The sequence below is a fragment of the Colossoma macropomum genome, unplaced genomic scaffold, assembly GCF_904425465.1.
Source record: "Colossoma macropomum unplaced genomic scaffold, Colossoma_macropomum, whole genome shotgun sequence".
Taxonomy (NCBI): domain Eukaryota; kingdom Metazoa; phylum Chordata; class Actinopteri; order Characiformes; family Serrasalmidae; genus Colossoma; species Colossoma macropomum.
The window spans coordinates 20,850,790-20,864,174 of NW_023494794.1; the positions used below are offsets into that span (position 1 = coordinate 20,850,790).

A 13,385-nucleotide genomic window follows, 5' to 3' on the forward strand; every position below is an offset into this window, starting at 1 on the left:
CCTCTTTCCTTTCATGCTTCTCTCCTCAGGTGCCCCTCTGTCTCCCCCCCCCCCATGCTTTCTCTCTTTCTCCCTCAAGTGTATGTGGTCCCTCTGTCTGCTCTCGGGAGTGTGGTGTTGTGTGTGTGTGTGTGTGTGTGTGTGTGTGAGTTGGCAGCTTCATTAGTGCTTGTTTTCACCCTCACCAGGAGGATTTAAATGAGCCATCGCTCTGACCTTTAGACATCTCTCTCTCTCTCTCTCGCTCTCTCTCTCTCTCTCTCTCTCTCCAGGTCTGCTCTGCTAAGCCCTCTGACGGTGGGGTACGGCCCTGTCAAGGTTGTTTGTTGGATAATTGCCTCTCGTGTGAGCTGTTTGTCTCCTTTTATTTACTCCCCCCCCAATTTCCTGCACACCACACGGTGAGAGGTGACGTTTTTAAAAAAAAGAAGGGGGGGGGGTCGGGGGGTAGGTGGAGGGGAGTAAAGCGAGAGAATGTGTCTGCTAGACACAAATGACCAGCCATTAGCGTGCCACTGCTGCTTTTGTTCCTTAGGCAAAGCGTGTCTGCCTCTGTGAATACTGTAATTGAATTGACTGGAGCTGAAGCTGAACGCCAGCGTGCCTCCTTCATCACCATTAAAAGCCTGGAAACCATGCAGGTCCGAGCGAGGCACACACCAGTAGGGCTGTCCCCCATAATCGACTCGTCACTTGGGCTGGATATTTTTACCCACTGAATTATTTCTCATAAAGGTCTATGCTGTTCGTTATCAAATTTCCATACGGTTCTTGTCAGCGAGCTGTTAAGCATGCTTGTTCCAAAATCTAGACTGGTGATTGGCTGATGAGCTTGTTGTTATGACATAATCACCTACTTGCAGCTATTTGGGATGATTGCAGTTATTCAGGATAATGGCAATTATTAAAAGGAGCAATATGTAATATATTTACTGTAGTAAATCATAAACGATCATATTATGTTATTAGAGATTAAGGAAACATGCTCATGTTGAAATATTGGCTTCTCTGACAACAATGCTACAGTCAGTATGTTCTCCTTTGAAATTTCTGTTCCGGAGTTTTGGCCTGTGATCCAGCCCACAATACCGTTTCGACACCCTGGGTTGCCAGATATGAAACACAATGGCAGGCAAACAGCATGCTGCATCCATGGAAGCAAGCAAAAAGCCTCTACGGCCATCTAAAAAGCTCCATGACCAGTAAAATGCAGTAAAATGTGAGTAAATATTGGCGATGCATTTGAAATATGGAGACAGCTTAGAGCCCAGAAGGGCTTTAAGACGGATGCAGAGTTGGCTAGTTTTCTCCTGAAAAGTTAAGCTTTGAGCTTCAGCTGAGGTTAGCTAACCTTATTGGCTAACCTAATTTATCAGCTGCTTGTAGGGATGGTCATTTTAAGTAATTTCAGCATTCAAGTACCCGTATTTATACTCTGGGGTCCAGGTGCAGCTGGGTTATCAGGGCAGACGAGGTTGAAGTCGGCTTCCTAATTGCCAGCTTCTTGCTTGAACTTTCCTGTTCCACCTTAAATGCTGCAGGAGTTACATTCTGGTACCTGAGGCGCCAGAATGCGACTGCTGCACCATTTAAGGTGGAACAGGCAATGTCGAACAAAAAGCTGGCAAATAGGCTGAGGCGCCAGAATGTAACTGCTGCAACATTTAAGGTGGAACATTGAGGTATAAAAAATCCCCATGAGCTGGTTTATAATTTGGAAACAGTAAAAACATTGTAAACGTATACATTAGCTGATCAACTGACAGACTGGTTGTTGCTTGCTGTGGTCAAAGTTTAACATTGTGCTCATTCATGTAGGTTTAGTGTCCCCAACCTGGCAACCCGTGTGAGCTTCGAGTCTGGAGACGAGGGGGCAGAGCAAACAAACTCTCTCCAATTTTAACTGCTTGCTGTCAGTGTTACATATTGCTCCTGTAAGCTGACTGAAAAAAAAAAAATTTAAATGTGGCCTGTGCAAAAGTTGTGGCACATCATATATTTTATTTTTTTAATATATTGAACTCAAATAAATAACTCTGTAGTTAAAATATGTAGAAAAATGCCATATTTAATTGTTTTTTGTAAAGGATGTGCTAACTTTTTCTCACTCGTAATTTGACCAAACTTTTGCATACAACTGTATTATTTTCAGGTGAAATATAGTTAAAAACTGTAAATATTCAAATGAAAGTGTGTAATTGGTGAGTCTCTGTACAAGATTAGGCATTGTTCTGTTATACTGAACCTACTGTTCAGGTGCATCAGTTGTCCAGCTTGCTGGGTGCTGAAGAGTAAAGTGGAGGCAATATGAAAAGAGTAACAAAAAAATCCTTTGAAATTTGAAAGATGAAAGGAAGTAGAATATCATGTATGCCCACCACTTGGAGAGACGTAAGTGTGCTAAATTGTAGCCTGCAGTTTAATAGAAATGCTCTCATTAGCAGAGACAGAGAAATGAAGGCTTCCATGTAAGGTATAAAGAAGTTTTAAATAGGATTTCCACTCCCCGCCCCCCCCCCCCTTGATTTTTGCATATTTCAAATTTAAGATGTGAACAAAGTCATTCAGAGTGGTCTGATGTGAAATGTTCCATTCTAGATACCACCAGTGATGGTGATAGGAACCAGACATCTGAAGAGTTTAATGCCACTAAAAGCTCCCTCAAGAGAGTTATTACATAAAATGGTTACAAATATATTGCCCCATATTCACAAAGCATCTCAGACTAGGACTGATCTAAGATCTGTTCCTGTCAGTAAGATCAGCATAAATAAGATATGAGTCTTATCCTAAATCAGCACTTCTACTCTAAAGAGCTTTGTGAATATGAGCCATTGATTGCATTGTTTTACGACAGTTTGAAACAAATTTTTTAACATCGGTTCATGGCAGAGAGGTACATGCAGAACGTTTTAAGGTAACAGTTTCCAAAGACAGTGTACTTTTTCTAATGTATCGCTATTTTACAGTTATCAACATTACATGTAAAACTCAGAAGACACATGTAAGTTCACTGGAGGTTTAGGATAGTAAATAAAATGGTCGTATTCATGTTGAGGACATTGTGACCCCTGGTTCCTATCACCACCACTGTAAAGAATTCAGTTGCTTAGTTTCTCTAGAATGGGGTATTTCACATCAAATCACTCTCAGTGCGTGTTTATAACTCAATGGTTGAATTATGCAGAAAATTTGAAAAATCATTGGAATTTCTATAGTATGACTTAAAGGCCCGATCCCATTTCACCCTTCTGCCATACCACTTAGCCCTTAGATAGGGGGGTAGGGCGAAGTGTTAGGGCTACATGGCCCCCCAAACAGAGGTTTTTTCAGAGGCTCACTCCAAACAGTGTGTTATGCCAAAAAAAGAAAAAACAGGCAAGGTGGCTGCACAAGCAACCAAAGAAACCCACAAATGTGAGTATTTTCTCTGTTAAAAATTAAGATAATAGTATGTCTCGGTAGATAGCTAGCAGAATTTTCTGTCCCACCTTAAACGGTCCAGCAGTTCTGACGTCTGAAGTGCCAGAATATACCTGCTGCCCCATTTAAGGTGGAACGGGAAAATTCAAACGAGAAGCTGGCAAATAGCTGACTTCAGCTTCATATCACTGAAGAATTAGGGGTGGGTGATTAATAAATAATTGTTGTATCCCCCTCTTTGAAGGCCTATGATTCCCTAAATTTAACTAAAGCCCAGCAGTGAGGTTGCTGAACTTTACCCTCCTCTGCTATCACTGCAGACGGGCAGTAATGTTCTTTTTTATTTGAGGGTCCCATTTCATAGGGGAAGTCTTTAACCACTACCTGCTGTAACTCAGTTCCAGGGGGCAAGATGACGCTTGAAAACAAGGGGTAGGGGTAAAAATAAGAAATGGGATTGGGCCAAAAAGGGGGGTAATTATTAATTGAAAACAAGACCTTTTTGTTGACTAAGAAAATCCCTTGTTGGGACAGTCCCACAAAGACAGAATGCCGCATACCGAGCAAACACACACACAGTTCACCTTCACTAATTGCTGAAGTGCTCCTTTTCCGGTTGTGTGCTCAGAAATAGGCTTTTTTTGCCAAAGTCGTTTAAAGCCAATGTCACACAAGGCCACTTGGCCCATAATTTTTATTTTTATTTTTTTGTTGCTTACTTGCAACTAAGTTGGACTTCTTTCGCTAAGCGTGTCACCTCTAAAGACTTGCTTGCCGATTCAAAATAAAAGTTCTTTCACGTGACTGTGTGTGTGTGTGTGTGTGTGTGTGCGCGCGGGTGTGTGTGCGTGTGTGTGTGTGCGCGCGTGTGCGCAATTTCCAATCAGTGGGTTGGAAACTGACACATGACTCAACTTCAGATTTGTTGACCTTAAACAGGACGCGACTCTGTGATGCGAGTGCACTGCTATGCTAATCGTTTTAACAGGGAAATGCTGGAGGAAACATCTCCCATCATCCAGTCATCTTTGTTCTGTTCGGTGCAGGGTCACAGAGTACTGCAGTTAGCATCTGAAATCAGGAATTACGTTTGTTTGGATGGTGTGATTCAGATGGTTTTCATACTTGACGTTTCTGTAACCCACACTACAAGCATGGGTGCATGAAGCCACTGTATCAGTAAGCCATGGTCTGCTGCTAACAGTGATCGTGTTAAATATAGTGAGATAATTAGTCTCCTAAGGAGCTTCACTCAGTAGGGAGGCAAGTTTGCTTATAAGATTGTATTTTCAGTATTGAGATCTGACAACATCTTGTTTTTCTATGGAGTCCTGCTGGTGACATCCCATATAAATAAAAATAATGCGTAGCCACGCATTATTAACGCGTGGGAATGAGATCATATTGCGTGGCTATGACTTAGTAAGGAGTGGGAATGACTTAATTAAGTCGTGGCCACGACTTGGTAAGGTGTGGGAACGAGTTTCAAATGCATGGCCACAACTTAGTAAGGCGTGGGTACAATATCCTAATGCATGGCCACGACCTAGTAAGGCATGGGAATGACTTAATTAAGTTGTGGCCATGACTTAGTAAGGAGTGGGAATGAGATCACATGTTAGGATCTCGTTCCCAGGCCTTACTAGGTCGTGGCCACACATTAGGAACTTCTTTCCATGCCTTACTAAGTCATGGCCACGCATTATTGTTATTTATACAGGATGTCACCAGCAGGGCTCCGTATTTTGAATGCGGTTGTGACTAATTCAGATTGAGCTTTCCTGCTACCCAGTATGTTGAAGGGCGAGATCCTCTATGTTGTGTGTTAGTGTCTGACTGATATTATGTTTTTAAGGGGCTAAAGATTCCAATAGCAGATAATATCGGCCAATATAATCATTACATAAACGAACAACGCAATTTTAGCATGACGGTGAAAACATTAAGTCTGTTAAATAACACACATATCTTCTATTGTAAATTCTTTAAAGTAGCCTTTCCCATTGCATTGACGCCCCTTTACACACTTTTGGCATTCTTTCAAGCCAACTCAGATGTTTTCTCCAACAGGACTGAAGATGCACGTTTGCTCAACACTTTTTGCCAATAAAAATGACTCGTTTGAGAGTCTGAAAACAAATATTGGAATGAAATTTATACATAGTAGGAGTGGGAGAAAAGGATCAGTACATTGTATTGCAATATTTATACATCAAATTTACTCCTACCACAGATGTAGGTGGTCAGCTGAGGCATGTTTGGTGTCCACATTTTGCTTCTTTGGTTTAGAACTGGCACTATGAGGCTAATGTTGCTAGCAAACACTAGAATTCAATAGTCACCCAAATAGCCCAATTAAATTTCCATAAAAAAACGTCCCCACAACTTGTCTCAACAGCTTAAACCACATTCAGGTCTATAAACTATAAAATTGAAGAAAATGTCATTGCTTTGGGCAGCCATTTCAGACAACACCAGCACGGTTTTAAAGTAAACAAGCAAAATATGGACTCCAAACATGACTTGGCTGATTGACCACATTTGCAGATTGTTTTTTGTAGAACCATTCTTTAAGCCCATTGATAGACTAATGAAATACCAATAAAATGTTCTCTTAGTCAATTTTGCAAGTGTATTTTTAATTTCATTTCATTTTGTATTTTTCATTTTTAATTAAAATGATCAAAGTGAGGTTAACATCATATAAACTTTATTATATATATTAGAGAACATTTTCTTTTGAAGGCATAATGTAAAGTTAGAAATGTCATATTTGCCATACTTAGCATATCACAAATTTTTACAAGTTGCAGTAGAATCATATTGTTGGGCCTGTGTTGCATAACCGCTAGTACATAGACATCAACTTCACTTCATTTGTCTCAGAAACTAATTTCAGGCATTTAAGCATAAGCTTGTTGATCAAAATGTCTGTAATATTCTGAAGAACATGCATTCAATCAGCTGTGTCCAAACATTTGACCAGTACTAGGCCATGAGACATGGTGGACAGATGGGTGAAAGTAAGTGCAGAAGAATGTCGGAGGGAGGGAGGGATTTGGAGAGAGGGATGCACTGAGAGAGGATGAGAGAAGTGGAATTACTCTCGTCCGCAGGCCCCCAGGCCCCAGCTCTCTGTGCTGTCCGTGGCCCGTTTGATGTTTAATTAAAGTTTAGATTGGGTATCAAACGTGGCCTGACCTGCCGCGGGTGGGTGAGCGGGGTTTGGAATTGAAAGGTGAGAGAGTGACCTGTCTCTGATCCACTGGCAGAAAGGGCAGGATTAGGCTCTATCTGCATGGAGCACACCGCTGGCCCCAGAGCAGGCCGGCTGAGCTCGGCCCGCCTGATTGAAGCCATGTGCATGTGTGCTGAGTCTGATCAGTGGTTTGCACAGTATTTTTTAACAGGCACCACCTCGGCCCTGTCCTCATATGGCAAGCAAATGGCTTTTTAGCAGTTATTGATATTGTCTTTAGTTACCTATACTAGTCTTCAAAAGTTTGGAATCACTGAATGTGTTTACATGCACTTAATAATCCGATAGCTGCAGAAAATCAGATTTTGTCAATAATAAGATCAACGCATTTACTTGCACCTCAGTAATCAGATAATGTGAAACTCCAGGTCTACATGAGTCAGGCAGTAATCTGATTTCTGCTTTGCAACCAGCCAATAAACTCGCAGAAGTCGTCGCAATGTAAACGTAATGTAAAACTCAAACTTTTTTAAAAAACATCACACCACTTCACCTGAAAATATGAAGAAGATGAAGAATATTTAAATCCTTCATTTCGTCAAACGTGTTTGGTTTCAGCTCCAAAAGTGTTTTGCTGCCATCTCGCAGCAACGCTGCTTGCTTATTTCTGGTACCGCCGTCTGTTTTCGCACATGTGCAGACTGAGAAATCCGAAAGAAATCAGAGTAAGAGTTCACATGCACTGAGAAATCTGATTACTGAGCTAAAATCCAGCTCTCTTTATCAGATTTCTTAATCGGATTTCTAGACATTACTCCAATCTAAGAAATCAGAGTATGCTGTTTACATGACCATTTGAATAATCAGATAAATGCAGAAATCCAATTTTATGATCAGATTATTAAGTGCAATCAAATGCACTGGAATAGGAAACAACCTTCCCCAAACTGTTGCCACAAAGTTGGCAAGCCCTGAAAATCAGCCCCAGCCCATTATTCCACCTCAACCAAACTTGCTCCTGGCACCATGCATTCTAGTAGGTATTCTCCTGGTATCCACCTAAATCAGAATTGTCAGTCAGACTGAAGCATGATTCATCACTCCAGAGAACATGTTTCCACTGCTCCAGAGTCTCGTGACAGCATGCCTTACACCACTGTGTTCAGTGCTTTCCATTGCACATAGTAATCTTAGGCTCGTGTTCAGCTGCTTAGCCATGGAAACCCATTTCATCAGACTACCGATCCACAGTTCTGGTGCTAATGTTGAGTGATGCAACAGGCTATATTTATGTGCTATGCATTTCAGCACTCGGCGGCCCCACTCCGTGAGTTTGCCTGGCCTAGTGCTTTATGGCTGAGCTGTTGTTGCTCCCATATACACTTTCAATTCACAATAGTAGCACTTACAGTTGATCAGGGCAGATCAAGCAGGGCAGAAGTTTCCCAAACTGATAAACTGGCATCCTGTGTCATTGCCACGTTTAAAGTCAGTGAGCTTCTACAGCTAACGTTTGTCTATAGAGACTGCATGGCTGTGTGCTTGATTTTATATATCTGTTAGCAATGGGTGTGGCTGTAAAACCTGAACTCAATTATTAGGAGGGGTGTCTATAATCTTTTGGTTATGTAGTGTAGCTAATCACCCAGTCTGGCCAGTTTGTACTTCAGTAGTTGCTTACAAAGGGCAAGAAGACAATTAATTGCTCTCCACAGTTTTAAGTGCCTGTTATTTAAATTTAAATGGCTGTTAATTGTCAGCTAATATTTCATGATCATCGTAAGCCTAGTTAAAGCCTGACTGTCTGCCTTCTTGTTCACTAAATTGCTGTATTTTCTCTCTGACTGCTCATGGTTCAGCCTAATGAATACCTGAACAATGACTTCAGTGTTTGAATACAGCCACCTGCACCAATATGTGCACTTGTTACTAATTTGTCTAATCATTTTCTCTCCCTCTCTCTCTCTCTACAGTGTGAGGAGGAGTGTGTGTCCCATGTTGCACTAGGAGTGTGTGTGTGTGTGTGAGATGCTGGCCTGTTTGCCAGGGCCAGGTGACCTCTCCCTCCAGCTTCTTCCCCACTCGCAGATGAACACTGGACTTCAGAAATGTGAGTACCACTTCGTACGCACACGCTACATTCAAAGCCTCAGTAATCGTCTTTGCACTAAATTGCGCAGACTGATGGCGGCCTACTCAGCCTGCGTCTCAATAAAAATAAGTGTACCATGAAAAAAGCCAGTGATGAAAATTAGCTCATGAATATATCGCTGCTGTTGGAACAAGACCACGTATATACAAAATGAGAACTTGACAGGAGAAGGAAAAAACATACTTTTAATGCAAGTCAATGGAACCAGACGTCATCATGAACTTTACCCATAATGTAAAGGAAAACAGGCATTTTGAAATTTTGTCAAAAACAAAAAAAAGACAAACATGGAGATATGAGGTTTTGTTCCGACAACAGTGATATAATGACTGCACAGAGAGCTGTTATGCGCAAGAAACTGAGAAAACATCACCCAGCTAAGTATGTGTGTTGCTGTACCTCACCAAAAATGCTATCTATTAGTGTCATTGTCTTTGTTGCCTGTTGCTTAAAAAAGAAACTGGCTAATAAAAATCATCTGATTCAGCTGTAAAGGAATCAGTATTGGCAATAAAAAATTATGAACGGTGCATAGAGTGCACTTGTATATTTCACTAGCTGTTATAATAACTGTGAGAAATATGACAGTCATCATATCTGAGGTAACTTGACCGGATCTGATTGTAAAACATCATTCATATTAGCTATCTATATCCTGTGTGCTGAGATACTAACAACTTCAGGATTGGCAGGGAACGGGATCCAAAAAGTGAACATCTGAAAAATGGTGGTCTGAACATACAAAGTCCACCTTTAACCTTCAGAAGAGCGAAAACATCCTTTTTAGCCGGACCGCTTGGCCACTGCAACATCACCGTCTGTTTGTATTGTTTTCATGAACAATGAATGTGGAAATGAATGAATCGCTGCTATAAAGAGGAAGCAGTTGTCTCCCATTATCACGTAATCATAGATAGCTGGTTATACAGATAAGATTGAAGTACTACCTTCTCTCTATCACCTGAGAGTCTGGTGGGTTTTGTCGTATGACTTGGCCAAGAACTGCCTTCTATGATAAGAAGAACAACTATTGGGATAAAAATCTTTGTATATTGTGTGTCTGCTTGTGTTGTCATGCTCTTATGTTATGTTGAGCCTGTCTGTTTCACCTGGCTGCTAATCAGATGTTGTTTTTTTTAGGGACATTAAAGGTGTTGAACTGAATTGAAGAATGGAAATTGACCAGAAACTGATGTTGTTTTAGCATGAATAACTTCATTAAGTACACCTCCTTGTTTCTACGCTCACTGTCCATTTTATCAGCTCCGCTTACTATATAGGTGCACTTTGTAGTTCTACAATTACAGACTGTAGTCCGTCTGTTTCTCTGCATACTTTGGTGGCCCCCTTTCACCCTGTTCTTCATTGGTCAGGACCCCCACTGGACCACCACAGAGCAGGTATTATTTGGGTGGTGGATCATTCTCAGCACTGCAGTGACACTTATGTGGTGGTGGTGTGTTAGTGTGTGTTGCGCTGGTACGAGTGGATCCGACACTGCAGTGCTGCTGGAGTTTTTAACCAAGCAAGACTTTCCTAGTTTGTGGTTTATTTTCCTAGCAAAACAGTAAATCTGCATCAATAAAATATTTTATACAGATGTTAAAGTATGCAATACACACATAAACTAGCACAGGAAAACATAATAAAATAAGCGCAGGACAATAAACACCAAGATGGAGCAAATGTGCAGTAGGGCTGTTATGACTGCTCAGTTAAACTTGAGTTTAATCATTGATTCAAGTTCAGCTTCTCAAAGAATCAGCAGTAATATAGTTTGCAGCTTTTATGATGATGATGCATTTTTGAATCTTCTTCAGCTCTTACAGTAAGACAAAGAGCCTGGACACACATTATAAATATTTTTTTTTATTTATAAACAAAAATTATTTTTATTGATACTTTTTTTTTGGAATTTCCCCAATTTTCTCCCCAGTTTAGTCCACCCACTAGTTAGGACTCCCCCAATCACACGATACCAGCAGCACTAGGAGGGTGAAGGCTAGCACAGGCTTCCTCCGAGACCTGTGCAGCACCACCACGGCAGCTAACAGACGCCTACGCTGACTAGCATTGCACTGAGTGATGGGGGGAGAAGGAGGGGCCATCCCAACGCCCGACCACGGATGGTTGTAGCATCACTAGGGATCGAGCTCACGATCTCCTGATAATAGGGCCAACGCTTAGACGGTTGCGCCACACGGCTTTCTTGTTCATCTTTTTTCATAAAGTATGTTCTATTTTTGTTATTGTAGATTTATTACTGTTCTTGTAGATTTTTAGTGCTTTTATTGCTTTTATTTTGAAGTCAAAATAATTGAGAGATTACTTGAGTGTTAGCATCAATATTGACAGTGACAGCCCGGCTTATCAGCAGTGACTATACTGTTATAATCACCGGTGTGTTTGTGCCTACTCAGTACAGGAGAAGCTCTGTTCTTCACAGCTTTATGAATTGAGATGTCCTCCAATAAGAGGCTGATTTGTGGCTCTCTGCACTCTAACGTCAGTACAGATATCTCATATTGGTCATGCAGGAGCAACATGCAGTCAGATAAGAGTGGAGGAAGTAAATTAAGGACAGCGGCCTGCCTTCCACACCTGTGTGACCGCAGTGGCCCTGACAAAAAAGCCTCAGGTTTATCTGTGCCAGTGTGAATGACACCCCTGAGTGACAGCCAATGCCCAATAAGCAGTGCTTTTCACCACGCACCTGTCAGCCTCGCCCACACACACACACACACACACACACACACACACACACACACACACACACACTGGTGAGAAACCCTGCTGCCCATCCAGCCTGTCCTTTTCAATGATGTAGAGCGCTCGGTGAAATTAGGCGCCGTTGTTCGGAGGCACAGCAGGAGAGCAGCAACCATCAACTCCAACCTCCATCACCTCCTCTCACACAGAGACACAGAGCACCTGCTGCTCCTGCACCGCCATTCAGCCTGCACTCTCTTTGTCTATCTCAATCTCTCTCTCTCTTTCTCTCTCTTTATCTATTTCTATTTCTATCTCAGGCCCTTTCTCTCTCTCTCTCTCTCTCTCTCTCTCTCTCAATAACTGCTTTATTGGCATGACAAATATGCTGCATTTGTATTGCCAAAGGTTGCCAGAGATTTTTAAAAATAAATCAGCAATTTAAGGGGAACATATTAGATTCTAGGAATTAAAAAAAAAATGATCTTAACATGTTAAACAATGCAAAATTGCTAAGTTGTAGAGCTGTAATTTTAAAAAGACAAATTTTTTCTCTCTCTCTCTTTCTGGCTCTCTCTGTCTCTTCCTCTCTTTATCTATCTCCATCTCTCCTTCTCTACGTCCATCTCTCTCTGTCTCTCTTTCTCTCCCACCCTCTCTCTCTCTCTCTGTTTCAGTTCAGTAAGCTTTATTGGCATGACCAGATTTAGATACAGTATTGACAAAACATCATCCAAACGCAGGATTAAACATTTGAAACATTTAACAATTTAAGAAGTCCCAGTTTATGGGAAGAGAGAACAAAAATAATAAAGATAGTAATCACATCAGTATAATAATACATAAAAAATAAATAAATAAATAAATAAAATAGACAAAAATCAAGAATTAATGATAATAATAATAGATCAAGTAATAATAAAGAACAGATAAACGTAGTAGTTTCAGGATACATGAGTATGTAAAGGTGTTTACGAACAGGGCAATCAATTATCTTCTGTGTGTGAGTGTATGTTGGTGTGTGTGTGTGTTTGGTGCATATTGTGGCAGGCAGATACATATCATGCTGGTCTCTCTCTTCTCTCCTAACAGGATGGGTAGTATGTCATTTTCACAGAAACGGTTAAATTGGGGGTGAATCTGTCTACATTTTATAAAGAATGTTTTGCGTAGTTTGTATTTGTGCAGCTCTGTCTCTACAGTGTTGTTGTTGTTTCTCTCTCTCTCTCTCTCTCTCTCTCTCTCGCTCTCTGTGGTTCATATCTTTCTTGCTTGGGCCACATTTTATGTTTCATTTTAGTAACAATTACAAATTTTTCAGGAGATCTTTCTCAGGATGTTAGATACAGGATAATCTACTTGCATAAGGAAGAGAAAAGACAAAGGAAAATACTGGATTTAATGATTTAAAGCTACAGAGAAAATGGGTCTCCTAACAAATCGGCAGAACTGCAAACAAAGAAGCTGCTGGTGTTCTCAGCAACAGTGGACTGACCACCCCAGAGTCCAGACCCCAACATCACTGAATGTGTTTGGGATTAATTGGATTGTGAGAAGTAGAAAATGCAACCAACTTTTAAGACTGAACTTTGGAGGTGTGGAAGAATAACCTCACAGGTTTCTTAAAAAAAAAGTGAAAGTGAGTCTCCTGAAAAGAGTGGAAACTGTAATGAAGGCAAAGAGTGTTTTTTTTTTTTATGAGGCTGAAAAATGAATAACTTAATGGCCATTTTCACTTTTAATTTAATGAGTGGTGATCTCTGACTTTTCCACTGTACATCTGTTTCTCTCTCTCTCTCTCTCTCTCCGTCTGTCCTTTCAATGGTGGACAAATGTGGGCGGTCAGTGTGTTGTCAGACGTGACGTGCCACAGGATTGGCAGGAGAGCTATTAAGTGAGGAA

The 13,385-nt window shown here is 41.0% G+C and overlaps 1 protein-coding gene across 3 annotated transcripts in view; it reads left to right on the plus strand.

Annotated features, from left to right (window-relative positions):
• The window catches only part of fam222ba (family with sequence similarity 222 member Ba), a 108,410-nt gene that overhangs the window by 64,961 nt on the left and 30,064 nt on the right, over window positions 1-13,385 (plus strand). For all 3 annotated transcript variants that reach the window (XM_036580544.1, XM_036580545.1, XM_036580546.1), the window contains exon 2: window positions 8,596-8,732. In XM_036580544.1, the coding sequence (XP_036436437.1) occupies window positions 8,651-8,732 (82 nt within the window). In that variant the 5' untranslated portion in view covers window positions 8,596-8,650. The remainder of the gene's footprint in view (window positions 1-8,595; window positions 8,733-13,385) is intronic.